Raw genomic sequence first — 26,714 nt, forward strand, 5'->3', positions numbered from 1 at the left:
GCCCAGGTCCTAGAGCACGGACAGGCCATGTGCCTCACACGAGTGACAAGAAAAGCACTCTGGGCAGGCATGCTTGTTTAATGCCATCTCGTCTACCAGCAGGCATTGGACCAGGTTAGAGGTCCCCAGATTAGACACCTCAGTTACAGGGAGCACGTTTTTCACAAGCCAGCTGTGGGTAGCGGGGTCCCTGGATGATCCCTTCTTGGGCTTAGCACTCCGTTTCCTTCCCCACAATGGGGGTACCTCTCTAGGCCTGGCGCTGGGCGGCAGCCACCCCCTCAGAGTGGGGAGCCCACTTCTGTCTTCTGCACCCGCTCGCTCTTGTGGGTGCCATCGCAGTACGGGGGCTTCTGGGTGGCCTTGCAGGTACAGAGGACCGCTGCACGCGTCTCCTGGGCCTTGAACTTGAGTGGGGACAGGCCAGTGCGTTGGAAGAAGTGGGAGCCGTCACAGAAGGGCTGGTGAGAGAAAGAAGTTAAGAGACCTGACCCCACCTGCTAGGGCGGGGCTCCACTCTGAGGCTGACAGCCTGGTTCACTAGTTTACCTCGCTTATCTGTAATGAGAGGGTAATAAGAGTAGAATTGTCCCAAGGAAACAAAATAAACACTGGTTATTACACACTTTGCCTACAGTAAGTGTTCAGTAAGAGTTTTTATAGCATTAGTCTCTAGAGGACCCAGAGAGCAGGACACAAGGACAGAATTTTCAAGGTGAAATGGGGCCTTAGGTATCAGCAATGTTTACCTGATAGGTTTTTTTTAAATGGTTCTGAGTCTACATTGGCTCATGAAATTCATTTCCTTCCCCATATTCTTGGGAAAAAACTTCTCTGGGTGGGAGAGAGCCTGTGTGCATCACAGTGCTTTAAGCCTAGGGTATCAATTTTGTTTGGCTCCAGGAAACAACTGGGCATGTTATACGGAGTGGGTGTTACAGGGACAAAGCGGATGTCCCACAGCAGACTGGCTGCCTGATGCGGGACCATCCTGCCCATCCATCCCAGCAGCTGTTCAAGCAGAAGCTGGGTAGTGGAAACTGAGGCCCAGAGAGGTGCCTTGTCTTGCTAGTTAGTGGCAGAGCTGGAACCAAGGCCTCTTGACCTTGGGGTCAGGGTGGGGTAGGAGAAGAGATGAGAGAAGTATGCAAATAAAAGTCAGCAACCTGTCCCACAGGGCAAGAGGCAGAGAGGCACAGAGTGCCTACCTGGGCTAGGCCACGCTGGGGCTGGCATTCTCTAGCGCTGCCCCACCCTCATGAGGACCTGCTCATATGTCAAATCTGGCAAAGCAGACTTGGGACCCCGGGCTGCTGACAGCACACCACGCCCCTTGGAGGAACACAGTTGAGAGCTCAGCCCAGAGGCTAAGAATATGGGGCAGCTTCCTGGGGCAGAAGGGAGAAAAGTTGGGAGCAGGCAGGCAGACTGAGAAGACAGCAGGCTGTGGCACGAAACCAGGAATGTCACATAAACTGAGAAAGGGGAGGGTCTGCCTGAGAAGACACTGTAGGAGGGCCTGCATAGGGTCTTCTCAATGTAGGGTCGAGCCCTGGGAACCTTTGCCCAGATGCTTCCCAGAAGGAGGAAGGAGACGGGAAGAGACAAGCGAGCTCTCAGTGCTCAGAGCGGGAGCCCCGACCTTGCCTCTGAGAAGGAGGGAGCGCTAGAGGAGTGCAGAACCTCCGGGCATCACCCACCTGCCTTTGTGACTGAGTTTCTGTCTCTGCCCTCATCTCAAAGGTGGATGCGGAGAACAGGGAGCTCAGGCTGCTGTGGCACTGGCCCAAGAGTATCCTTTCACCCCTAACCTCCCTTGTCCCTTAGGCATGTGTGGGAGAAAGAGGAACATCTTGGGCTGGAACTCCCAGGAGACACCGTGCTGTCCCCAACAAAGGGTGTCATATGTCAAGGGGAAGGGGAAAGGTCTCTTACCTGCTTCTTGCTGCGGCCACACACACACCACCTGTAGGTTTTCCCAGCCACCAGCTCCACTTTGATGGGTGTTTTCTGGGCCACCACAGCCTTGGCTGGGGTTTTGGGGAACCATCTGGCCTGTGGCAGGGAAGATGAGGCACCCTGGAAGCACCTGCCTGCCTGTGGCCTTGTCCAGTTTCCCACTGGCCTGGCTTGTGGCAGGCTTCCTCTGCAGGAGGCTGATCTGATGCCACCCTGCAAGGACATTCCCCCTCGGACACCATAAGGACCCTGAGCTCCAGATAGATTTCAAGGCCACGCAGACATTCAGGTTCCCGGGGCCAGCTGCCTTCCCTTCAAACCCTGGCTCCCACCTGGGTGCTACGGAGGGGAGGGCCAGGATCCCGCCAGCCTAAGCGGGCCAAGTGCACCTGAGGCCTGCTTTATCGGGCACAGCTCCCAGCCTGGAAGCCTGGTTTCCTGCCCTGTGCCCTCCTGTCCACTCTACCTCCCCCGAGCCATCAGCAGGTGGCCACTGCCAGGAATTCGGAGGCTGGAGTCTGGGAAGCAGGGCTGACCCTTTCTGGTTCCATTCTGTCCTCTCTACCTTTGGGGCCACTGGGCCTGGGAGACTTGCGCGGAGAGAGGGGGAAACTGGGGGTGCTTACCAGCCAGGAGGAGATGTCCCGCCTCTGGTGCAGCTTCTGCAAGGCACGCAGGCATCATGAGACGGTTTGGAAACAGAAAAATAAAGTCAATGGAAAGCGGAGGACTTCCAGAGGGAAGTCACTGGGAGGGGAGAGACGACAGGGCTTAGCGTGGGAGAAATGAGAGGGTGAGAAAAAGGGGTCACAAGAGAAGTAGGGGAGGTGCTGGTACTCAGCAGGCGCTCAGGGAGGGCTGCAAAGCACCAGGAGACGCGGGGACATGGGGGGATGCTCGGCCAAGGGGCAGGAGGGACGGGGCGGGGGCGGGGGTCAGTGGGCGAGGGCCAGAGGGGGCCCGGGGCTGCAGGGCGCTCACCCACGCCGCCGGCCACAGGAGAGCACCCACGGCGCCCATACTGGTCAGCTCCGCCGCGCTGCGCCCCGCCCCGTCACGCCGCGCCGGCCCCGCCGGCCCCGCCCCGCGCTCGGGTCACCTTCCCGCTCCCCCGCCCCCCGGCCGGCCCGGCCCCGCCTCGGCCCGGAAGACGCCACGGGTTCCGCGCGGGTGGGGCGGCGGCCTGCGCGGTCCGGTCCAGCCCTGGCCTCCGGAAGCCGAGCAGAGGTGCCACCCCGACAGCAACTCGGGTCCCCCCGGGAGTGTAAAGAGGGCTGTCCTGGCGCCCCCTCCCTGGCACGCCTCCGGAATGACCTGCGCGGAGCTTCGCCTCTCCCTTCCTTGCCTGGGCCTCCCGGGGCACCCCCCCGTGTGAGCGGGGACCCTCCTGGGAGCCGTTATCTCTGGCCGAGTCTGAGGCAGTGTTTCTAGAAGTGCTGTGGAGTCCATCTCATCACCCAGGGAGCTGGTTTTTTAACAGATTCCGTCGGCCCAGGTTTACGCCTTACATTGTTGTGGGTGGGGCACAGGTACCCGTTCTCAGCAGGCAGCCCGGGTATTCTGTGCATTCCGGTCTGTAAACTACTCTGAGTGCCTAAAGAAGTGTAATAGACCATGCCCCTCCCCTCCCAAGGCGCCCACAGTCGGCGCTCCACCTCCTTTCCCTTCAATAAAGGCAGACAAAGCAGGGTCTCTTAGGATTTTTTTTTTTTTTTTGTAAAACATTCTTTTATTAAAAGAACAAGTGCTGTTTACGAACCGCCCTTCGTACAAATAACATCCGTTATACAAAGATACAAGATCCGGGTTATGCACAATTCCAGGCTTGGAGGTGGCAGGAGTGGCCATTGCCTTTTGGGCTGAGGATATAAAGGTTTTAGAAAGAATGAAAAAGGAGCCCCTGGGTTTGCGAACTGCGGCTTCCCCTCCCTGCGCCCTGGGAAGGGTCTGCTACATTGAGACAGGATGGGATGGAAAGAGGGGCACAAGAGTGGGAGTCAGGGTTTGGGTTCTCCAGTCCTATGACCCAAGTCCCAAAGTGAAAAAAAAGGCAATAAAGTCACCCCTCGGTCCCCAACTTTTCAGTAGATCAAGTCAAAATGGTCAGGAGAGGCAGACACTTTTTGGGATTGATGCGACCAGAGGGAGCCAGGGGACTGTGCCCCATCTTCCTCCAAATTCCCAATTGAAGTGACCTTGATCCCTCCATGCACCTCTCCCTGACAAAATAAGTGGGATAAAGGAGAATCAGGAGCAGGCTGCCTGCCCCTAACTCTAGTCCACTGCACAAGGAAGATGCTGGAAGCTGGCACGGGGAGCCTGTGCCTTTGAAAATCTGTCCATGTTTCCAGTTTGGGAAAAGAAGTGTGGGGAAGGTTACGCTTTCTCAGAGCTGGCCCCTGGCTGTGGCTCCCCTCACTGGTCTAGGCCCTTCCCAGGAGTGCTTCCTAGAACTCAGTACAGGAACACGCAGGGGTGCTCTCATCAGCCTCAAGGTAACGGCACCTGGAGCTGGCAGTAGACCCAGGAGCCTGAGGGGGAAAACTCACACACAAATAAGAAAACCTCAAAAAAAAAAAAAAAAAAAAGGCAAGCTTTAAAGTGTCATTGTCTATAGAGAGGATCCATCAGCTCTGAGCTAAGACATCAGTGCTACACATACCCTCCCAGCCGGGGCACAGCCCTGCACTCCACTCACACTGCACATCACACACACAGGGACAGATGGACAGCCTCATGGAGGTGGTACAGTGGGGCGAGAGAGCCAGGACCAGGAGGCCAGGGTCCTGAGGGCTGGTCCTGGCTCTGTCCGAGCCTCTGCTCCTCCTAGGCTTGGATCTATCACCTGCGAAACGAGGAGCTGGCTCAAAGGACCTCTAAAGACAGGTCCCTTCCAGCTCTGTCACTCAGGCCAAACAGAACAGCGGCCCTGCATGCATACCCACTCATACCTTGAGCTGAGGGTGAGGACACAAAGCTCCACTCTCATGCATTTTCAAGCTCGACTTCCGCCCTGCAAACCACATCCCTCCCCTCCCCTAGACAGAGCCATCTACAAGTCTGCAGTCCCTTCTCACTCTCCATCCAACTTCACCCTGGAAAAAGCGACTGAGGCTGGGAGAGGAGGGTGAGGTCAGTATAGCCGTCCCCGCCTGGCATTGGGACCCTGCTCCCTTCTGAAGATCTCCAGACCTTTCCTATTATAAAGCTCCCTCAATTGAACAAAATGTATTACCTCTCATGCCCCGCACCCCCCACCCCGAATCGAGGGACAGCACCAATCCATACCCAGCCTGGGTCCCTTCTTCAAATCTAACCTGACTACCTGACGCTGCACCCCAGCCTGGGGAAGTTGGAAAACATACTCTTGGAGATGAGAACCCCAGACTCTTGGGTGCTGGGAGGGAGGGGGGAGGTCTTGGTTCCAGTGCACTAAATCATGCCACCACGGCAACCTTGAAGATTACTTCCCTCCCACCCAGAACAGAAGTGGACTTCAGCTCTAAGTGGGCCAGCCGTGGGTGAGGGCATGGGTGTGAATGAGCAACTCTTCTAAGAATCTCTGAAGGTTCTTCTTCTTTTCAATGGTCTGGGGTCAGGGAGTTAGAGAGCTTAACAGATAAAGATGGAATAAAATGCTGAATTCTATCATTTCTTTCTAACTGATATTTAGCATTAATAAAAAGTGAGTATTTCTGAGGTCATCACAATTGCCTCCCCCCTCCCCCCAGCCCTTGCAAGTGCCTAAGAAATTGCCTCTGAAGGATTCCCACCCACCCCCTCCATTATCAGCTCCCTAACATCTTACAAAGTCTTATCAACAGGAATATTATTTTCAGTATCAGAAAAAAACCAGTTGAGCAGCACAGGCAAAAATATATCTGCACTACGTTTCTGTCGTTGCCAAAAATATACACATCTTCTTTTCTTTATTTAAAAAAAAGAAACCAACAACAACAAAAACCCAAACAGAAACACACACACAAAAATCCACACATGCAAAGAGACTGACAAGACATGAGCATCAGGGAAAGCTGGAAACGCCTTCTCCCGGCCCCAACCCCAGTGCAACTGAAACAGACACAGGCTTCAACCCTGCCCCTCTCCTGGCTGTCCCGCTGCCCCTCGGCCTTGCCACCAAAGGCCCTGGGCAGGCGGGGGACTCTTTAAGGTGAGACTTTCCCACTACAGCCCGGGGGAAAATAGCTGGTGGGTGAAGGGACAGTTGTTAGGTCAGCTTAAGCTTAAGTGTCCCCTGGTTGTGGGGGGAGGTGCAGGGGAGCAGGCTGGTTAGTTCTGGGAGGGAGGTTTTCATTAAAGGAAGTGGCACTTTACCCCCACCGCCCGCCCCTTGCCCCATCCCCCAATCCCCATCCCTGGGGCTCCCCTTGTGCCAGGGAAGCAAGACCAACTATCAGTGGGGAAGGGGAGCTCTGAGGGGGCACTGAGACTATGCAGGGGCTGGGGGAGGGAAGGCAGGATATTACCCTGATTCTAAGCCCCCAGGCCCCATTACTCTCCAATATTGGAGTACTGTTTCGGTTTCTGTTAACCATTCATGCCCCAGAAAGGGACCAAAGTTGGGGAGGTGGGGAGGGTGCAAACAAGAGCTGGGAGCCCCCCCCCTCTGGTGCTGCCTCATCTGAGCACTGCTCCTATCCCTGCCCTTAGCTGCCCCAGGTCCAGGGGAGACACACACATGCACACGCAAGCACGCACACGGACACACGCTCTCTGAGTCAGGCAGCTCCATATCCCCAGCCTCAGCACTCCTAAACCCAATAGTGCAAAAAGGGGCGGGGCACCAAGTGGGCTGGGCCTCTTCCCCCTGCCCTCCCCCAACCCATCATTGGGGAACCAGAGGTGGGGAGGCTTGGGCCCAGTTTGATGCCATCCTGTCCCTTCCTCAGTCCCCGAGTCTGTGGGCTTTTACAAGCTCAGCTCGAGACCCTTGTTGGGGGGCAGGGGAAGGGGACTGGCCAGAAACAGTCCAAGGGATCCCTCCTGCCATCTGCCCAAGTTGGGAAGAAACTGCAGGTAAAGTGGGGCCACCCTTCTTGGTAAAAGACTTCCACTTCCACGCAGGGGCAGGCCCAGGGCCTACCCGCCTCTTCTCCCCACTCAAGTGCTGATCCATTTTATGTGGAGGGTCCAACCAACCCCCACTTATGCCATGGCCCATTCTGCTCTCTGAGACCTCAAACACTCACTGAGAGTGGGGGCTCCTAGGCGGGCTTGGAGCCTGTCCTCCCTCTGAGCCCCTCACAAAGGGGTCAGTGCAGAGAGGGAAGGGGCCAATGGAAGGGGCTCGCCTCTGGTCTCAGTCCATGCTCGGCACCAGGAGTGCCTCACACTCCCCGGGCCTCAGCACAGGATGTGGGCCGGGGCTCTCCAGTGTCTGGGCGCAGGTGCCTGCTCCAGGCTAGGACCCCTCAGGCCAGGATCTGCCCCCTCCACTTGGGGGGTCAGGAGGGCCATGGGTGGATTTAGCCTTTTTCCTGGTTGGCTGAGGCTCCTTTGTCAGCGGTCTGGAAAGAGAGAGGGAGGCTGCGGGTTTGGGAGGTGTCTGGTCCTAACACCCAGTTGAGAACAGCTTCCTGGGTCAAGGAAGCTGTTGTAGGCTGCAGCGAGGGAGCCCAGCTGATGCTCCTGGCATGGGCTGTGGCAGGTGCACACCAAGGTCAACGTGTGTGTGGGGAAGTCACCCTGCACAAGGGCACCCAGCTAAGCAGGCAAGTGCCAGCCAAGGCCAGCACCCTGGGCTCTGGCGGTGTGCTGTCAGCAGAAGGAAAGAGGGAGGACCTTTCTCGAAATGGCCCACCCAGAGCTTCATTTTTTCCTAATCAGTCCACTCAGAGAGGAAACAGCCTTTTCTAAGGGTCCTTCTACTATTAGCTCACACTCAGAGCGTATCTTTCCTGGATCTGCAGGAGGGCACCCCCGTGCTAGCAGAGGCCCCGGGGTCTGGAGCAGGGCGCTTGGCCAACCTAAGGGTGGCCTCCTTCCTCCTTCTGATGATGCCTCTGATGTGCTTTCTGATGATCCACCTCTGCCTATCCCAGAGAAGGAAGACAGGACAGCCCAGGGCCCCTTACTCACCCCTCCTTTGGGGCCATTGCCACTGCCGTCCGCCCCTGACAGGCTGAGGAAGGGGTTGGTCTGGGCAGTGAGGACTGGAGGTCCACCTGCTGCTGCTACTGCTGCGGCCGCAGCTGCTGCGGCCATGAGACTCGTGTTGTTGCCGAGTGAGGGAGCCACCAGGGCTCCGGCGGGCAGCAGGGGTGGGGCAGATGCTGTGGGCAGCAGTCCAGGGGTGCCCGCGGACAGCAGCGGCGTGGAGCTTCCTGCCAGCAGGCTGGCCATGGGCAGCTGGGAGCCCCCGGCCATCTGCAGCCGCTGCAGGTCCCGCTTCTGCTGGATCTGCTGGATCATCTGGTAGACAACAGTCTGGTGTTCCTGCGAGGGGGCCAGACTGCTCATTGGCCAGTGGTCCCTGGGGCCAGCATGCCCTGCTTGGCCCGGGCTCCATGCCATCACAATGGAACCATGAAGCAGGAGACCCAGGAGACAGTCAAGGTTCTGTCTCTAACTCCCTACTCCCCGGCCTCAGTTTTCCCATTTGAACAAAGGAGTGGTTGCATACCATCAGTGTTTGTCAACTGGGGTACCACCGGCCAAGTGCAGGATATTCAACATCCCCAGGCCCATTCCCTCACTAAATCAGTTCCTCAGTTGCTATGACAACCACAAATGCCCTCAGGGGTGGTATGACCCCAAGTTGAGAAATACTAAACTAGGTCAATAGTTTTCAACTCCCTCCCTTTTTTTGTTTGTTTAGTTTTCATTTAAGATTCATTTATTTTTGCATTGCATAGGCAAAGCATTTTCAGTGTTCCAAAAACCAAAACAGCAGACCAAGGTTTACCTTAAGAAATCTTGCTCCTACTCCTGTTCCCACCTGGGTCCTATAGGCAACTAGCTGAATTGGTTTCTTTTGTTTTTTTTTTGAGGAAGATTAGCCCTGAACTAACTACTGCCAATCCTCCACTTTTTGCTGAGGAAGACTGGCCCTGAGCTAACATCCATGCCCATCTTCCTCTACTTTATACATGGGACGCCTACCACAGCATGGCTTGTCAAGCGGTGCCACGTCCACACCCAGGATCTGAACCGGCGATCCCTGGGCCGCCAAGAATCGGAACGTGCGAACTTAACCACTGCACCACCAGGCCAGCCCCTGAATTGGTTTCTTGTGTATCTTTCTAATGTTTCTTTCTATGAAAATGATTATTTTTTTCCATTTTATCAATTCCCTCCTTTTTAGAAGGCAGAACAATTTCCTTCAAAGGAAATCTTAGCAGAACCCGGCATACGAGAGAGAGACCCAAAAGGGGCTGCTCTGGTTGAGGGGGTGTCACCTGCTCAGCCACCTCTCCACAGTGACCCTGAAGTTGCTCTCTGAAGATCCTTGGGGCTGGGACTGGAAATGCTCAGTAACTGAGGACTCGCGCCCTCCCGATCCTCACACTAGGATGTGCTCTGGGGCCACTCCAGCATCCCCTCCCCAATGCCCAGGGGCCCCTGAGAGCAACCTTTTTCTACCCGCCCCCACAGGCTCCACAGGGGCCAGGCCCTGGCCCACAGGTGCAGTATCAGCCCCGCCTGGGGCCGCCCTCCCTCCCTTCTACACCTGTCCTCCCCAGGCTGGCCCAGACCCTCTGAGATGGGACCTTCCAGCGGAGCGAGAGCGGGGAGACGGCCTGGGAAGAGAGGAGTTACCGGGGTCAGCTGTGGGGAGGCGAGGAGCTGCTGGAGCTGCTGGAGCTGCTGCTCTTGCTGCTGCAGGAGGTGTCTCTGCTGCTCCGTTAGGCTGAGCAGGGGGACAAAACGCAGACCATGGCAAGGGACAGGGAGACACTCCTCCCCCCGCCCAAGTTCCTGGGCTCCCTCAGACCCAGGTGGAGAGAGGCAGGGATGTGCGATTTTAGAGGACTAACGAGAAACAGAAGAGCTCAGAGAGGGCAGCTGGGGGGAGACAAGTGAGATGGAAGAAGGTTGCCAGGAGGAAAACCTAGATTGGGTCCAATAAATCAACAGATGATCTGAACCTGGAGAGCTACCATCCAGAGGACACTCCCATCTAACATGCAGGCAGTACCCGAGGCAGGAGGTGACTAGATTCTACAGCCTGTGAGACTGGGGGACATTTTGCCTTTTGGGGGATGGTGGGTGTTTGGGGGAGTCCCTCCCAGAGCCAGCCTCCCCGTTCCCCTCCCCAGGCTGAGCTCTCCCTCACCTGTTGAGACAACCTGGTAGCTGCAGCGTGGGGGCCCCGCCAGCCTGGCTCAAGCCCGCAGGGTTGGGGGCGGCAGCCCCATTCAACCCCCCCAGGAGCCCATTGAGGGGCAGGGCCCCGCTGCCCGCCAGCCCCCCCAACAGCCCCTCAGCCATGGGCATAGCCCCCAGCCCCGCTGCCCCGGGTGCCCGGCCCAGCCCATTCTGTGGCTGGGGCGGGAGCGGGGCAGGGGCCCCAGGCAGGGCCAGGGGCAGAGCAGCGGGGCTCTGCTGGAGCAGGGGCAGCGGTGGGGGCGTGCTGTGGAAGGACAGCGATGAGCTGCTGCGGCTCGGGCAGCCTGAGTGTGGGTCCTGGGGAGGGAGGGGGAAGGGAGGGGTCAGAGGGCAGGGGGCCAGCAGGACTTTTCTGGCCCCCGGCCCAGCACCCATCAGCATTCTCACAGAGCATAGTCACCCCCACCTCACCCCCAGGCAGAGCCACCCAGGAGGAAGAAGCAGGGCCAGGGTAAAGGCTAAGAATCCAAATAGTCTTCGCAAATCATGTCTACAAGTCCCTTCGTGACAGCAGTGACCCTCTCGTGAACCAGACCCAGGATCGCTGCTGCTGCTTGACCTGTCCTGTCTTGTCATTCTCACTTCATGGGTGAAGCCACTGATTCTTAGACTAAGTAACTGCGGTCAAGAGAACAGCAGCCAGAGCGAAAAGCTCAGGTTCAAATCCTATGTCCACAATTCCTGTGTCCACTATTCCACAGGCTTGGGTGGCTTCTCTGCCTCAGTTTACTCACTCATAACATGCATGTAACAGTGGTACCGACTGCATAAGGTCACTGTGAAGACTAAACAAACCAATGCTTTAAAAGTCTCACACAGGAGACATGCCCTCTGTCATCAAAGGGCAAGTGTGCAATTAATGTTAGTTATTATTGTGATTATTATGGCCCATCAGTCAGTAAGGGGCAGGGGAGCAAGAAGCCAGTTTGTTTGACTTCAATAATAACCACAATGTAACAATAGCAACTACTCCCCCAAACCCCACCAGTTACACAGGGACTGTTCTGTGTGAGGCACTGTAGTGAACGCTCGCAAACACTTCCCAAAGAGGCCCTCCCTAACCACCTCCTATCTACAGAAGAATCCACCCCCATTCTTCCTCACAGCCCTCAAAGTATTTCCATCTTAGCACTTTTCCAGGTCTGTAATTCTCGGTCGTTTTCTTGGATTTAGCCTCTCTTCAGGAACAGGACTGTGTGCGTTTCCCTCACTGATTGTTTAGCCAGTGCCTGGCAGTAAGTAGGCACCTCGTGATTATTGCTTATTTAAGGAAGGAATGAATGGATCAGTCAACCAATCGCTCAGCCAATCACTTCCTTGCCCAGCCTCCAATAGCTGCAGGGTGGAGATGGGACCAGGAGGCCCTTGCGCCTTCCCCTCCTGCCCGTCCCCCGTGCCCCTCCCCGCGGCGCCCACCTCGGAAGACGTGGACAGCGAGTTGTCCAGGCCGAGACTGTTCTTCCCCGGGGGGCTCTTGCTGGTGCTCAAGGAATCACTGCTGCCGGCTGAGGAGGGGCATCAGGGAAGGAGGTCAGGGGCTGGAGTCGAGGCCACTTCGGACCGCCCGGCAGAGGCCCCCACTCCCAGGCTGGGCGGGATCCCCTTACCTTGGGGAGGCAGGCCATAGGGCCCAGGGACAGGGCCGTTGGCGGGAGGCAGGGCGGCAGGCAGGGCGGGGAAGGGCACAGAGAGCTGCACGTTGAGAATCTGCAGTCGTTCCTTCTTGGCTGTCAGGCTCAGGATCTGCTCCTGAAGCCGCTGGTTTTCCTTCTGCAGTGCGTGTAGGGCCTTCAGCATCTCCACGACTGCAGAAAGAGCGAGAGCGCCTGAGCCCCGCGGGCCCGGAGGGGCGGGGCGCGGGCTGGGGGCGGGGCCAGAGCGCCGGGGGCGGGGCCTGGGGCGGGACCTGGCGGAGGAAATCGGACGAAACCTAGAAGAGAAGGCGCCGGCTACCGAGGGACACAGGTGAGCTTCGAGAGGCGGGCCGTGGGGAGCCGGAGGTGTGAGGACTAGGGGCGGGGCCTGAGGGTCGCGGCCTTGAGATGGGGAGGGAAGAGGCGGGCGGAAGTTGGGGTTTAGTAAGGTAAGGTCCAGGGGGCGCGAGGGCCAAAGGCGGGCGCAGAGGGGGCGAGGCCGGGAGCAGGGCTTAGCAGGGGTTAAAGGTGAAGCTGAGGTTGGCAGGAGTTAAGGCTGGGGCGAGGCCGAGGGACGGAACCTTAAAGACGTTTGGGGACCTCGGGGAGAAGGGTGACCGAGTCTGGGGGTGCTTGGGGTGGTCCCCCAGCCCAGCGCCACCCCTCCTCACTGTTGACGCCGGCCTCGCCGTCGCCCTGCTTCTCCAGCAGCTGCTCCATGTTAGTTGTGCCGGGGGCCGCTGGGTCTAACTGGCTGCCCCCACAGGGTGCAGACGCTGTCTGGTCGAAGAGTGCGGGGAGGCTGCTGATGGGGGACCTGGGGTCGGAAGGGAAAACCGGGCTCAGGCTTACCTCACGCCCCGACTCCAGTCTCCCTCCCTCCGTCCTCTCCCCTCAGGGGTTCCAGTGTGTTCCCTTCGGACCCCCCTCCCTCCCTTGCCCGCCTCTCCACGCCCTCCTCCCCAGGTGTCCCTCCAGCCCCGCTCCCAGGCCCTCCCCCAAGCCGCTACCCCTCCCTCACATGGAAGACAGACTCTCCTGGGGGGAGGTCCCCCGACACCGGAAGCTGCAGTCCTCCAGGTCTGGCTCTTGGAAGGAGAAGGGGGCAGGGATCAGCGGGGAAGGGGTGCCATTGGCCTCATGGTCCCCGCCTCGAAAGTGAGTGCGGGATCTGGGACCTTAACCCAGGATCTCCCAACCCCAGACTGGCAGTTCTAGCTTGTAAGGCGCTGGGAGCGCTGGCTTGGAAACCTGGCCCCTTGGGAGGCAAAGCTATGGGATCTAGTCCTCCCCTTTCTCTAGGCAGAAAGGCTCCCACTGTCTGGCCACTTTCAGATCCACCTCCCAGTTTCTTTCATGGAAGCCTCAGAGTAATAGAAATTTGGAGTCTAGGCAGTCCTGGGTTGAACCTGGATCTGATACTTACCATGTGACCTTGGGCTTGTAACTAACCTGTCTGAAGTGACTGCTGTGTGGCTTAAAATAAGGTAATAGGTAAATGTGAGGTGATAAGCTGAAGGGTTTAGCTGCCTTGCAGCAAGCCCTTAATAATTGTAGCTGTTATTAGTTTTGTGCGACTTTTTATAGTCATAAACTCACATGTTAGTTGGCAAAACCCTTTGTTGGGCCACACAATTCCGTTCTGGGTTTTGGAAAATATAGTCACCCTACTCTCGGGTTCTTTTCTGGAATCGGATTTGACCCCTTTAAGAAGGCCTACCTGAACTGGCGGCCGAGAGGCAAGCCCCGCCCCCTAGCCGGCCAGGTGGTATCTCTGCACCAATCAGCTCTCTGGGGCTGGATTAATTCTCCAGGGAAAGGGAGGGGCGCTTGTGACCCGCCCCCTTAACTCCTAAATACCCGGGGAGCAGTTGCCCAGCGGGTGGGGTTGTCTGTAAACGCTGATCCCAAGGACTCACTAATAGGCCGGCGGCGGGAGCTATGCTGCAGCCGTGAGCAAACTGGGCTTGGAGTCGGGAGGCCAGAATTTGAGTTCCCCTATGTCTTTGCCTCCTTCAACTGCCTTGAGCAAGTCGTTATTCTCTGCCTTTTTCTTCTGTGAGATGGAACAGTAGTAATTCTTCCCTGCCCTGCCTGTCCCCCTAACTGGTTTTAACGTAAAAGTGGTTTGCTGTGTGTGAAATATTTTCTTTTGGTAGGGTGGGCAATAGCCAGAGGGAGGGGGCAGCCAGAAAGCCCTCCCATCCTTTCTTGGGTGACATGCAGATGATGGGTGCCCCTCAGGCCTTTGGGAAGAAAGGGGAGTGGGGTCAGAGACTCACATACCTGTGTGGCTGCTCTCAGCTTGGGTGAGGAGGGGGTTAACGGCACCCATGGGTGTTCCAAAGATGTGGGTAGAAGGGAGGCTAAAGGTAGAGCCAGCCAGAGAAAACACCTGAGGGAAAGGAGGTAGAGTCCAGCCCGGTGGTTATTCTTGGATCTAGGGCACAACTGTGTGTACCAGGGTGGAGGGGACCAGGTGTGCTGGGGAGGAGAGACGACCAGAGAGAAGTTCTGGTGGTGATCCAGCCCAATCTCAAAATCCCATGGAGAGCTGGGGTCCTCGGCAGCCTGTCCCCCACCTGCCCAGGGATGGAGGGGCTCAGGAGTAAGGCCTCACCTGAGTGGTGGAGATAGAAGCAGAGGAGGAGGGGAGGGTGCTGGTGAATGGGGAGCGGCTGAGGCGGGGGAGGGCCGAGGTCCCTGGGGGCCCCAGCAGGCTGGAGGAGAGGGGCGTGCTGCAGACAGCCCGCAGCATTCCGCCACCGTGGGAGATGGGGTCCTTATTACTGGTGTAGATGCCTACAGGCACAAGAAGGACAAGAGGGAAGCTTACAGTCACCACGTCCCCAGGCCCCTCCTCAGTCAGGTGGCTGGGATGGCCCCTCCCCAATGAGAGCACTCCTCTGGATCTGGCCTCACATACCTGTCTAACTCTCTTGCTGCAAAGATGTCACTTTTTGCCTTGGTGACATCTGCTTTACGTGCCTGCTTATTACACAGCCCTGCCCAGGCCTGAGGAATTCCCAGCTTTTCTAATTCCCCACCCAAAACTTGGTAAGTCCTACTGGCAGTCTATCCTGATCTCTCCCACTACAACTATGCAGAAGATGGCTAGGGAGGAGTGTCTTAGAGGTGACTGTCACCTCCATCCTTTATCCCTGTCCTTTGGAGCAGTTTCTATCACATTTCCTTCTAACTGCATGTTTATGCCTCTGTCCCCATACTAGATTGGCATGAGATGCCTTCTGTCCCCAAGGGTCACTAACCTGCCCCCAGCAGGGGGGACTCCAGGCTCAGGCTGGGCAGGCTCCCGGAAGGCCCAAAGTTGCGGGAGGCCAGACCACCCAGGCCGGAGCTGACCAGGGAACCTCCAGAGAAAGGTGAGGCAGCAGTGGCGGTAAAGCCAGCCAGCTGGGCACCTGGCAGGGAGGAAGCGGCTGGGCCCCCAGTACCCTCCTTGTTCCGGCTGCCCTTGGGCCGGCCTGGCCCATGTCGGCTCCTCTTGCTGGCTTTGTGCTTCTTCTCTTTCAGGCCTGTCTCAGGGGTCTCCTCGGTAGGCGCAGGGGCAGCGCTGAGGGTGGGCATCCGCTTGTGGTTGCCTGCTGAAGCCCCGGACCCCGAGACATGGGGAGACTTATAGTCCCCAGGGGATGGGGCCCGGGTCCGGCCCGAGCTGGAGGTGGTGGTGGAGAAGCGCATGATGGGCCCAAAGCCAGAGAAGACCACCTTCTGCTCGAAGAGGTCAGCCTTGGGGGCCTCGGGGGCTGAGGGGGAGGGGGGGGCTGAAGGGGTGGGGGCTACGGGTTTGGAGTACTTGTCCTCCTCTGGCTGCTCCAGCTTGGGGAATGCAGAGAAGTCAGGCGAGCTCTGCAGGGACGAAACTGCATAGAGGGAAAACCGAATTACAGCTGGACCCCAGATCCCCTCACTCCCTCCCACTCCCAACATGCACTAGTTGGTCGGGGGTTGGGGAAGCCTAGTTTCCTGTCCAGCTCCACCACTGTCTCTGTGTCCTGGGATGAGTGTCCTCCCCCTCCAGCTTTCCCACCTGTGATAGAGTAGGAGGGGAATAACTCCCTCCCTATGACCTCACTGGACCACTGGAGAGAGTACAAGAGCTAACATTAGTGTTGGTACTTTACAGATGGCACTTTACTACACAAGTGTAGGGGTTAAGGAACATTGTTCCGGGGGTGGGAGGGTGAGCCATGAGAGGGAGGGGAGGAAAGTTCCAGCCCAGGAAGGAAGGGTTGAGGGGAAGGTTTGGAGAGGAGTCACTGGGTGGGGATTCCCCATCTTTAACTTGAACCGATTTAAGAAGCAAATGACATGCAAACCCATATGCAGAGGCCTCTGCTAGAAAAGCTCAGGGCCAAAAGCTGTTGGGCTCCCACCTCCTCCAGGATGCCCACACTCACCTGCAGGCTGGAAGGGCCCCCCAGAGGAGGAGGAAGAGGAGGAGGAAGAGGAGGAGGAGGCGGAGGTGAAGCTGCTCACACCTTTCCCACTGCTCAGTTTCTTCCCCTTGTGACTCAGGCTATGGCTGGAAGACTTTTTCCCCTTCGAGTCCCTGCTGCTCTCAGAGGTCTCCTGAGTGCCGGCCTCGTGGTGGGAGGAGGAAGAAGCTGAGGAGGAGACCTGACGGAGGGAGGACAGAGGAAGGCTCAAGCCCAGCTGCCTGGGCTCACCCCAACTTGGGGGTGGAGCAGGAGGACACAGGACCTGGGGCTCTACTAGGAGAGCCCAGAGTTAGCTTCAGGAAGGACTTCCAGGCAGGGCGATGGTGGTGGGAGCCCCTAGACCAGGGAAATGGGGAGGCAGCTGTGGAACTTCTGGGTGTGAAGAGAGGGGAGTGTTCTGAACCCACGGAGCTGTCTGTGCTTCACCTCAGGCAGGGGAAAGATGAAAACGGTCCCAGAGTCTGTGCTGATGTGCTCATCTGTCCAGTCAATCAGTTAAGAAATACTTAGGGGGGCTAAGAGGGCTAGACTTGTGCTGAGAAGTGGTGTGTGCGGGGGAAGAGGGATCGAGCGAGAAGGAGCTGTCCTGGCCCCATCCTTGGGCCCCCCAGTCACTACCGCTCCCTCCCTGCTCACCCTGAGCTGCAGCCACCTGGTGGACACCAGTTCCCTGGCCACCCTGTGCCCTTCCTAGACAATCTGAACTGGCAGTGCCGAGCCCTCTGCCAGGAGAGCCTGTCCCTACTCTTCCTGGGAAACTTTTCGTCCCTCAAAATCCAGCTTGAAGTCCTCTCTTCCGTGAAGCCACCCTAGATACCTGGGGTGGAACAAGTCACTGTCCTCTTATTTTCAGGGCATCTCATACCCACATCAGCCATGTCAGCAACTGCCACACTGTACTGAAACATACCGTCCCCACTTCTGAGGCCCCCAGTAACCTCGCTGAGGGCGGCAGGCGGTGGGTGGAAGAACACGGGCTCTGGGGTCGGGCAGCACAGGCTGTGAGCCTGGCCAGCTCTGCTGTTGCCCACCGTGTTATGCTGCATAGTCTCTCAACCTCACTAAGCTTCAGTGTCCTTACGGGGCTCATTATGCCTATTTGGAGAGTTATGAGGAGCACGATGGCAGATACGTAGTATGGGGTCAATAACAATGATTTTGATAGTGGTGGCTGCTATTAATATACTGCAGAGACAGTGTCTTGCAGTGGGTAAGAGTGCAGGCCTTCAAACCAGGCTGCCTGGGTGCAAATCTCGATTCTACCACTTACTAGCTGTGTGCTTTTAGGCAAATTACTCAACCTCTCTGTGCCTCAGTTTCTTCATTTATTAAATGGGGTTAAAAAATACCTATTTCATTGGATTATTTTGAGGATTAAATGAACTAATCCCCAGGCACCCCTTCCATCCCCCTGTTCTGGAAGAGCCTGGCATGTGGTGAGTGAGTCAGGGCTTCATATTAAAAGGGATGGTGCCTTTCCTCCCGGTGGAGACAAGGTATTCAGTAAAGAGTGCTGAAGGAACAACTGCCAGAGGGAGAATGGATGGGGGAATGAGAGCCACCCTGTGCTGCCCCTCCCTGGGCGGAGCCCTTGTCTTTGTCTTCCTCTTTGTTCTTTTCAACAGCTGGAGTTCTGAAGGGAGCCAGATGTGGTTCTGAGAGCAAGGGAGGAGAGGGGCCAGGGGGAGGGGTAGCTGAAATGCTGGGGTGGGTGGAGGGGGATGGGCAGAATGCTCCAACATATCCAAGGGGACATCGGGCCACTGGGGGAACTCCCAGATCTCTGGCCCTCTCTTTCCACCTGCCTGCAGGCCCTAAGGAAAGGTCAGAGGGCATAGGTGACAAGCTTTTCCAGGTGAGCCCTGGGAAGCAGGGTGGGGAGAGGGTTACTGGCACAGTTGCCACAGCAACATCACCCTGGAAACCTGATATCTGAGCCTCCTGCTATGATGCCCAGAGCCCTGCCAACCTCCAGAGGCAGCGGGAGGTGAACGGGGCAATAATGGCAACAGAAGGAAAGAGTTTCTCCAGTCCCCTATCCTTCCATGGGGAGGGCGGGTGGAAGGAGGGGCAGGGAGGGCTGCTCTGGCTTGGATTAGCGACTCACTAGCCTGGGTAGGGCCTGCCGGCTGCTCATCCAGATGCTGCCCATTTCTGGAGACAGGCCTGACATACCAAGCCCCAACTGGGAAGGGTGGGATGAGTGGGAGTTTCAGGGTGCTGTCCAGGGGACTGTCCCCCATGCCACCCTGGGCCGCACTCCCAGCCCCTCCATTCTGCGTGGAGTGGGATTTTGGTTAGGCAACAGGCTTGGCATCCTCCTGACGTCGGGGAGGGAGAGAGCGAAGGGGTCCTCTCTGCCTATCTCTGGGGCACCGGGCCCCAGAAACCTGGAGAACCAGCCCGAGCACTGTACCCGCAGACAAGAGCCCAGTGCTGAGGCCCTGTGTCTGGAGAGAGGCAGATGTAAACATCTGGCAGCCAGCAGCAGGGCGGTACCCCCCACCCCACCCTCACTCTCCTGGTTGGTCAGTGCTTGGTGGCACTGAGCTGCATAGGCCCCTCCTAGGCTAGAATGGGGGAGAACCGGGGTTTGGGGTGGGGAGCTGAGGCACATTAACCTGAAGCTGTGGGCGGTGCCCGGCTCCCTGGCTCACCCCGACCCCTCACACCTGGGCTCCCTCCCACTGCCGTGGCCATCCTTCCTGGTGTGGGCAGCAGTACCTTGTCAGCAGTGGGGACCACAGGCGGGGAGAGGATGCTGGGGGGTGACTCAGGCCGCTTCTTGTGCTTCTGTTTAAGGCGTTCTTTGTCCTTTCGACTCTGGGAGGGAGAGGTGACCAGATATTGGTGTTGGGGGGCAGTTTGGGTGAGGATAAACATGACATGTGGGTGGCTCAGAGAAGGGGCTTTGTGGGTGTCATCCCCCCCTACAGAGGGACTAGGGGACTTTGGCTGGACAGGAGTGGTTCAGGCAGGTTCCTCTGAGCCAACAGCCCCTCCCCCTCATTAACTGCCTGTTAAAAATAGCCTGTCCCATTATCATGCCAGTGACACAGAGCACCAAACACGTGAGCACACACCTGCAAGTGTGTCCACCTGGGACACAGAGCTGTGCAGAGGGATAGGAGCCAGGGACACTGTGACGTGTGGCACACTTACAAACTGGGCTGACACACGGCTAGACTGTGGAGATGTGTGCAAATGTGCAGGGCCATGTGTTAGGGGCTTTGCAGACACTGTCATGCCATGGGGAGGACACAGGAACCACAGGACACAAAGAGCCCCAGGGAAGCCAGGCTCTCACCTCACCCTCTGTGACCCTCCCATATCACTTCCTCAGCCCCCTCCTGGCCCTCAGGAAGGAAGGGGACAGGCCCCAAGGCCCTGGGGGAACCTTGTGGTGGCTTCTTGAAAGAGGTGTGAGTGTGGGCAGGAGAGGCAGACGGGAGGACTTTCACCTTCTTCTGGCCCCTCTCGTGGTGGGAAGGGTGCTTCTCCTGCTGGGTGGACGGTGAGGCTGACCGGCTTCTCCTGCCAGCGATGAAGGTACTGCTACTGCCCCCTGTGCCGCTGCTGCCTCCTCCTCCTGCTCCTCCACCGCCCCCGCTGGTATGCCGGGACGTCTTCTGGGGAGAGAATTGAGAAGAATTGCCAAACCTCTTCTCACTAGCTTAGGGAAAGGTTCCTGAAGGTCAAGTGACCCTGGGGGCCAATCCCCAAACCCTGCCTGTCACTAAGTGGATCTTGTATCCTCAACAATGCTCTGCTTGGGCCAGCCTGGTGGCGCAGCGGTTAAGTGCAGACGTTCCACTTCTCGGTGGCCCGGGGTTCGTCGGTTCGGATCCCGGGTGTGGACATGGCACCACTTGGCAAAAGCCATGCTGTGGTAGGCATCCCACATATAAAGTAGAGGAAGATGGGCACGGACGTTAGCTCAGGGCCAGTCTTCCTCAGCAAAAAGAGGAGGATTGGCAGTAGTTAGCCCAGGGCTAATCTTCCTCAAAAACAAACAAACAAAAAAACAAAAAAAACCAACACTCTGCTCAACAGAAGGGCATTCCCTAGCCTAAAATCCTAGAGTTTCCTCCGCTGGCTCATCTGGTGCACAGGTCTGGCAAGTGAGGCCCAGAAGAGCCAGGGGCATCTTGGCCCCAGCAAGGCCCGGCTAGAGGTAGGACTGGGGCCCAGGTCTCTTACTCTCCACCCATCTCTTTCCAGGGAGCCCTCTTGGCCCATCCCCAGCAGCTTGGGCCACGGCCCACCGCTGCCTCCTTCCCTGTGGTAGAGGATGTATGGGGGGCCCTTGTGGGGAGCTCCTACTCCCCTGTACTCTGCACCCCATCCTTCCCTCCAGGCACTTTGCTCCAGTCATCACTCTTTCTCCTTTGTTCCTGGCCTTCCACCACAGTGGTTCCTTCTGTCCCAAAGGACCTGCTGCCCTTAAGAAGGGGGGAAGTAAACATCCACAACAGGAAAAACTCAAATGACCCTCGTGCCGCCCCTCCTCCTAGCCAGGGCCTGCCCCCTCCTTCCCTTCACTGTTAATAGACTCCCCTCTGCCCTGTCTGATGGCTTCACCCGCCCCAGACTTGCAGCTGCTCCCTCTGAGGTCACCCACTACCTCCCAATCGCCAAATCCAAGGGGTAATTTCAGGCCTCATCTGACCCACCCACTCCCCAGCAGTGGACAGCGCTCCTACCCGGCTGAGCTCTCGGCGCTCCACTTTCTGGTTCCCTTCACACCCTGACCCACCCTACCCTGGCGGGCACCTGGGGATTCCAGCCCCAGCCTTATACACCTGGGGCTGCCCTTACCACCCTGCCTGGGGGTCTGACAGCCACTAAACCTGAACATCCCCACTCGGCACCACCTATAAACCAAACTGAGCTCCCTACCTTGTCCTAAGTCATCATCAAACCCTAAAACTAAGGTGACCATATGACTTATGATCCAAGCCAGGACACTTCTGAAAATGAAAGGGGGAACTACTACTAATTACACCAGGGCAACTGGCACAGACTGGGACTGTCTTGGGCAGACCAGGACATAGGCCAACCCTACAGAAGCCCACTGCACTCCCCATTCCCAGCACTCTCAGGTGCTCCAGCGGCGAGAACCTAGATCGACATATCACCCTCAACTCCTCCTTCTCGGCCACCACTCCATGCAGGCAAGTAGAGCCAGAAACGGTGCTAGAGTCCAGCCTCATCCCTCCACCCCCCACCCGCCCTCGCAGCTGTCTCCCAACCGCCAACCTTGGTCCTTCAGATCCAGCTTCATAGTGGCTGCCAGAGTAATCTTCCTAAAAAACAAATCTGATCATGTTACCCTCCTGCTGACAAGCAGCCTTACGAGCCTGGGGCCTGGGGGTGAGATCCAAGCTGCTCTCCCAGTCAGACCACAGCCTGCCTCACCAGGATGGCCCACAGCTTCTAGGACATGCAGGTCTCTCCACAAACCCGGGAGAGCACCGCTTCTCCAGCCTCTCCTTGGGCCCCTGAAGCCTGGGGCAGAAGCAAGTCCAGCTCTGGCGCTGCCTGAGCTTTTTCACCTCATGTCCTGCCTCGTCTGCCCCAAACTCCCTGTTCTGCTCACAAATTCCCTCTCATCTCAGGACTGCCCACGCCACTCTCTCGGCCTCTGATTCCTTTCTCCCTGTTATTGCTGAGTAGGCTCCTGAGGAGCTTTCAAATCAGACTTCCTGTTCTGAATCCCATCTGCCAGCGGTGAGATAAGATATATAACTTCAGTGGGTCTCAGTTTACTCATCTGTACAATGGGAAATACAGTATACCTAGTGCTTAGGGTTGTTGGGAGGATTATACAGAATAACATGTAAAGAGATTAGTACAGAGGCCGGGGCACAGCAACCTCCGCGAATGTTGGCTCTTATTGTTTCCACCTCCACTCAGCTTAACTGCTTCCTTTTCCTTGAAGCCTCCCAGACTCTGACAGGCTGGGGCTGAGCTGTCTTCTGGGATGGACTGCGTGGTTCAGCTCTGATTCATATCCCTCAGCTGTACTTTAATTTACTCCTCATCGAATGGTGAGCTCCTCAAGGGCAGGGACTGGGTTCCTGCCATCTCTGTCCTCCTAGCACCAGGCACCAACCTGGCCTGAAGCCCACGCCCTCTGAACCAGGGCTGCTGACCCGCTCACACCTAGCAGACGAGACTCACCATCTTGCTGAAGTGGTATTTGCAGTAGCCACAGTACTTGACGTTGTCGACCTCCAGCACTTCTTCCTCACACAGCAGGCCTGCCATTTGGGCGCTAACCGAGAGAGGTCAGCCTAAGAAGGGCATGGCCCCAGAGCAGCCCAGCTACCTCCCTCCCACCCTCCTAGACCCCTACTGAGGCAAAGCCAAGATCATCCAAGAAAAGCACTGCCGTCATCACCACAGAGACAGCAATCAGGATGAGCCCATGTAGCCGCCATCCATAGCAAACCTCAGAGGGGTTGGTACACTCGGCCAGGATCCCCGAGAACCCTGGGGGTGGGGCAGGGTAGGCAGGGGTCTCACCAGGTGACATGGAAAGCTTGTCGACATCCGTGGCGGTTACAGGTCATGCAGGCTCCTGAGGCTGCCTTGCTCTCCCGGCCCTGCTCCTCACAGATGTAACAAGTCTGTAGGACACAGTGGGGTCGTCCCTTCCTCCTATCTGAGGGATCCTTTGGCCTCCCCCTCAATTCCATCCTCTCCCCCTGATCTAGTCGGCGCTATCCAACAGAACCTTCTGTGATGATGGAAATGTTCTATACTGCACTTTCTAAGACAGTAGCCATGAACCACACAGGCTATTGAACACTTGAAGTGTGGCTGGTGTGACTGAGGAAGTGAATTTTAAATTGTGTTTAATTTTAGTCTATATAATTTGTATGTATAATATTTAATAATATATAACATATATGTGGCCGGTGGCTACTATATTGGATAGTGAAATCCTTGTATGGGGAGCTCTGTAAGGCCATGGATTGTGTCTGCCTTGCTGGTGAGCTTTTTCCCACCTCTGGGCCTTTGCACATGCTGTTCCTTCTGCCTGGAACTTGGAACCCCATCCTCCTCAAGGCTGGCTCCTTCTCATCCCCAGGTCTCAACCTAAATGTGTCTTTCTTGGACCATTTTATCTAAAGTAAGCCCCCCACGAGGTAGTCTTTATTTCAGTACCCTGTTTGTTTTCTTCATAGCACTTGCCACAAAATGCATTTACTTTATTTGCCTGTTTATTGATATTTACGGTCTTCCCACAGGAGAGTGTGAGTTCAATGAGGCAGGGAGCACATGTCTTGATTAATACTGAACACTGTGTGCCTTGCCCCAGGTTTGGCACATAGTGGGCACTCAGTAAAATGTGTGCAGTGGACGAAGGAGTGAACTGCTTGTTAACGTCCACCCTCTGGCAGTACCACTGCGAGGGAGCCTACTATTCATTTGAGTTCCAGAACATGAGCAGGTGTCCATCAGTGGAAGCTGCCCACCCACCTCCTGAGTTCCCTGAAAATGTCGGTTGGACAGAATCAAATTACACGTGACGAAGAGAGAGCTGGAGGGACCCGGGCATGGTTGGCCGGGGAGGGGACTGGTACGGGGCACGGCAGGGGCCGCTGACCTTGTTGAAGCGATCATGAGGCACGTACTGCAGCACGATGGGCTCCATGGTGAGCACGTTGGCAAACTGCACCTCGGGGATGTAGAGGGCACACACCACGTGGGCCCAGCCTGGGGCGGTGTGGGGCCCGCCTCAGCTGTGATGGCGAGCCTGAGACCCCGACCCCTCACATCCCCACACTGCAGACCCTCCTCCATGGCCTTCCCATCAGATTCCAGTGCCAACCAGGGAAGGGAAACCCAGCCTCCACTCCCGCCCTACCCCAGTCCACTCCTGCCTTCCCAGGCCCTGCTCGGGGGGCCTTGCTGACCTCAACAGATAAGCCCTGGGCTCAGGGCCCCCCTCACCTCCATTGTCAGTCCTCTTCAATGCCCCGTCTTTGTGTGGGCACAGCTCACACCTCTGCCAATGCAAGGGGGCACAGGGATTTGGGAGGGGCTTTCCAAAAGGGGGTGGGGGATCTGCTGAACTGGGCCCTCCCTGAACACATTCAAAGGGCCCCAGGATGAAACGATAAGATGTCTCTGGGGAACACACAGATACAGAGAATACAGTGGTGGTGACCAGAGAGGAAGGGGGGGGGTAAAGGGGGACATCTGTACAGTGACAGATAGAAACTAGACTTCCGGTGGTAAACATGATATAGTCTATACAGGAGTTAAAATACAATGATATACACCTGAAATTGATGTAATGTTATAAACCAATGTTACCTCAACTGAAAAAAAAAAAAGATGTATAGGTGATGGGAGGGGGTCTAGAGGAAACAGGATTGGCCATGAGTGATAATTGTTGAAGATGGGTGATGGGGACACGAGGTTCATTACGGTATTGCCTCTACTTTTGTACAGGTTGGAAACTTTCCCTAATAAAAAGTGCAAACAAACAAGCAAACAAAAATAAAAGGCCCCATGCCGAGGTGGGGCAGAGTGAGGGAGGAGCTGAGGGAGAGATGGGGCTGGTGATAGGTGTGCAGGAAACAGGAAGTCCTGTGTGACAGGCCCACCCTCGCCTCAGCCTCAGAGTCCCCTAGCTCATCCGGGAGGAGATGCTCAGGTGTACGGGAGGGGGACTCACCACCCTGGCTGCTCGCTCCTGAGATTCACATTTCCTGCAGAACCAGGGTCCTGTTGGCACCTGGACGATGCCATAGCAAGCTGGGGGTGGGGGAGGAGAATCACGGAGCAAATCTGTCAGCAGTGGCTTTTCTCAGAGTAACTGTGCGTAGGGGGTGAGTCTAAAGGACTAGAGCCACTTTGGGGAGGGGGCTACTCTCCTGTCTGGAGGTCACTCAATAGACGGCAGGACCACAAGGAACACCCAAAAGCACGCAGCCAGCCTTCAACCACACAACCAAGCACTCCAAGCAGAGGTGGGAAGTCTGAGTCCTTGACCTTAAACTTCTAGAAGATCCTCCCCCCCACGCCCTTTCTGGACCTGTTTCCCATCTCCTGCCTGGGACCAGTTCTCATCACCAGGAATAGAGAAAACCAAAGGGACAACATTTAAGATAGTCAAACACGTTTTGTTGTTATGGGGGGGGGGGGCATTTCTTAAAGGGCCAGTAAGAGAAGAGGCGGGGAAGTCGGTGGTCCAGGGACCTCATCTTCTGCCTCTAACTATGAAAAGTATAGGTCAAAAGTCAAGGCCGAGGGCAGGTGCAGTGCAGGTAACCGAGACAAGAGTGGCAGGAAGAGCCGACAGCGACAGCAGTAAGGGCTGTCCCAGGAAGGGGGGTGCCCAGCTGGCTGTGCCAGACAGGCGGGAGATGCCAGCCTGCGCCCTCGGCAAGATTCCTCAAGGAGTTAACTCCCGAACCATGTGCTGCTGGGGGAAACTCCAAACCTCCCTCTTCTCGATTCCCGGCCCCCTGCACAACCGCTCTCCTATCCGCAGCTCTTCCCCGGAGGATTCCAGGAGTCCCCTCTCCCGTGGGACCCTTCTCCTCCCTTCCCAATTCCGCTCCTCCCAGTATCCGGAAGCGGGAGGGGGGATGACCCCCCCTTGACCTCTCCCTCTTGTAGCCGGGACCAAAATAACCGGCGGGAGGGGACACCTCGCAGGTAAACATTCACCCGGCAGCCCCGACACTGGCAGTGTGGGGCGCGGAGAGTGCACTCACTGCCCCCTAGACTGTCCCCAAACTCCCTCAACTTGGGGTGGGGGGCGCGGGACTGGAACAATAGGCAAGAAAACAATGCCTGACCCGGTCCTCCAGGACCGGGCGGGGGGAGCCCCCCGACGCCTCCCTTCCCTTCAGGTGGGGTGGGGGAGGGGCGCCCGAGCCCCGGGAGGTCTCTGGAGGGCGCGGCCGGGGGCGCCCTGCGCGCCCCGCCCCCGGGGTCCCGTCGCCCCCCGCGGGCCACCCCCGTACCTTGGTGGACAGCCACGCTGCACGCGTGCCCATCACAGTAGACCAGCGGGTTCTCGGCCCAGCCCCTCTCGTCCGAACATACGCAGCAGCCTCCTACCATCTCCTTCATACTCCCATGAGCTCCCTCCGGGGCTGGGGCGGGGGGCCGGCCGGCGGGGGTCGGGGGTCAGGGGGGAGGGAGGGAGCGGGGGGCCGCGCGCCTCCTCGCTCCCTCCTCCTCCGCCTCCGCCGCCGCCGCCGCTTCTTTTCTTTGCCTCCTCCTTCCTCCTCCTCGGCGTCCTCCTCCTCCTCCTCCTCGCTCGCTCTGTCTGGCCGCCCCC

General features: G+C 57.2%; 2 protein-coding genes and 1 long non-coding RNA gene across 7 annotated transcripts in view; 1 reads left to right on the forward strand and 2 right to left on the reverse strand.

The window, feature by feature from the left end:
- Positions 1 to 58: 58 nt before the first annotated feature.
- On the reverse strand, positions 59 to 3,059 carry CISD3 (CDGSH iron sulfur domain 3). Its single transcript, XM_005597455.4, has 4 exons — positions 2,941 to 3,059; positions 2,586 to 2,621; positions 1,936 to 2,055; positions 59 to 461 (listed from the first exon to the last, which is right to left on the reverse strand). The coding sequence occupies exons 1-4, from the start codon at positions 2,977 to 2,979 to the stop codon at positions 282 to 284; spliced, it is 375 nt and encodes a 124-aa protein (XP_005597512.1). The 5' UTR covers positions 2,980 to 3,059; the 3' UTR covers positions 59 to 281.
- Positions 3,060 to 3,651: 592 nt separating this feature from the next.
- MLLT6 (MLLT6, PHD finger containing) lies at positions 3,652 to 26,626 on the reverse strand. 5 transcript variants are annotated; one of them, XM_023652630.2, is made up of 20 exons: positions 26,395 to 26,626; positions 25,098 to 25,177; positions 24,368 to 24,422; positions 24,021 to 24,130; positions 22,934 to 23,037; positions 22,589 to 22,682; positions 19,867 to 20,031; positions 19,130 to 19,228; positions 16,364 to 16,583; positions 15,212 to 15,826; positions 14,563 to 14,744; positions 14,229 to 14,337; positions 12,964 to 13,030; positions 12,614 to 12,759; positions 11,916 to 12,113; positions 11,725 to 11,813; positions 10,256 to 10,605; positions 9,739 to 9,829; positions 8,059 to 8,415; positions 3,652 to 7,487 (listed from the first exon to the last, which is right to left on the reverse strand). In XM_023652630.2, exons 1-20 carry the CDS (start codon positions 26,501 to 26,503, stop codon positions 7,446 to 7,448), a joined length of 3,282 nt encoding a protein of 1,093 aa, XP_023508398.1. In that variant the 5' UTR covers positions 26,504 to 26,626; the 3' UTR covers positions 3,652 to 7,445. The 5 variants fall into 5 exon arrangements, with proteins under 5 accessions (XP_023508398.1, XP_023508399.1, XP_023508397.1 ...); XM_023652631.2 differs by having other exon boundaries at positions 16,445 to 16,583; positions 19,867 to 20,034; XM_023652629.2 differs by having other exon boundaries at positions 19,867 to 20,034.
- Positions 12,220 to 26,714, forward strand: part of LOC138916254 (uncharacterized) — a 41,513-nt gene continuing 27,018 nt past the window's right edge. The window contains exons 1-2 of the long non-coding RNA XR_011423234.1: positions 12,220 to 12,273; positions 15,173 to 15,686. This is a non-coding gene — a long non-coding RNA (uncharacterized lncRNA). The remainder of the gene's footprint in view (positions 12,274 to 15,172; positions 15,687 to 26,714) is intronic.

The sequence above is a fragment of the Equus caballus genome, chromosome 11, assembly GCF_041296265.1.
Source record: "Equus caballus isolate H_3958 breed thoroughbred chromosome 11, TB-T2T, whole genome shotgun sequence".
Lineage (NCBI taxonomy): Eukaryota > Metazoa > Chordata > Mammalia > Perissodactyla > Equidae > Equus > Equus caballus.

What these genes read in the sequence shown, in the direction of transcription:
- CISD3 (XM_005597455.4), bottom strand. Translation starts at nt 2,979, where the DNA reads ATGGGCGCCGTGGGTGCTCTCCTGTGGCCGGCGGCGTGG. An exon ending in GGGACATCTCCTCCTGGCTG is followed by an intron (nt 2,056 to 2,585) that starts GTAAGCACCCCC and finishes TCCCTGCCACAG; the next exon opens with GCCAGATGGTTCCCCAAAAC. An exon ending in GTGGCCGCAGCAAGAAGCAG is followed by an intron (nt 462 to 1,935) that starts GTAAGAGACCTT and finishes TTCTCTCACCAG; the next exon opens with CCCTTCTGTGACGGCTCCCA.
- MLLT6 (XM_023652629.2), bottom strand. Translation starts at nt 26,503, where the DNA reads ATGAAGGAGATGGTAGGAGGCTGCTGCGTATGTTCGGACGAGAGGGGC. An exon ending in CTCATGATCGCTTCAACAAG is followed by an intron (nt 23,038 to 24,020) that starts GTCAGCGGCCCC and finishes TGTGTCCTACAG; the next exon opens with ACTTGTTACATCTGTGAGGA. An exon ending in CGCTGTCCACGTCTTCCGAG is followed by an intron (nt 10,606 to 11,724) that starts GTGGGCGCCGCG and finishes CTCCCTCCCCAG; the next exon opens with GACCCACACTCAGGCTGCCC.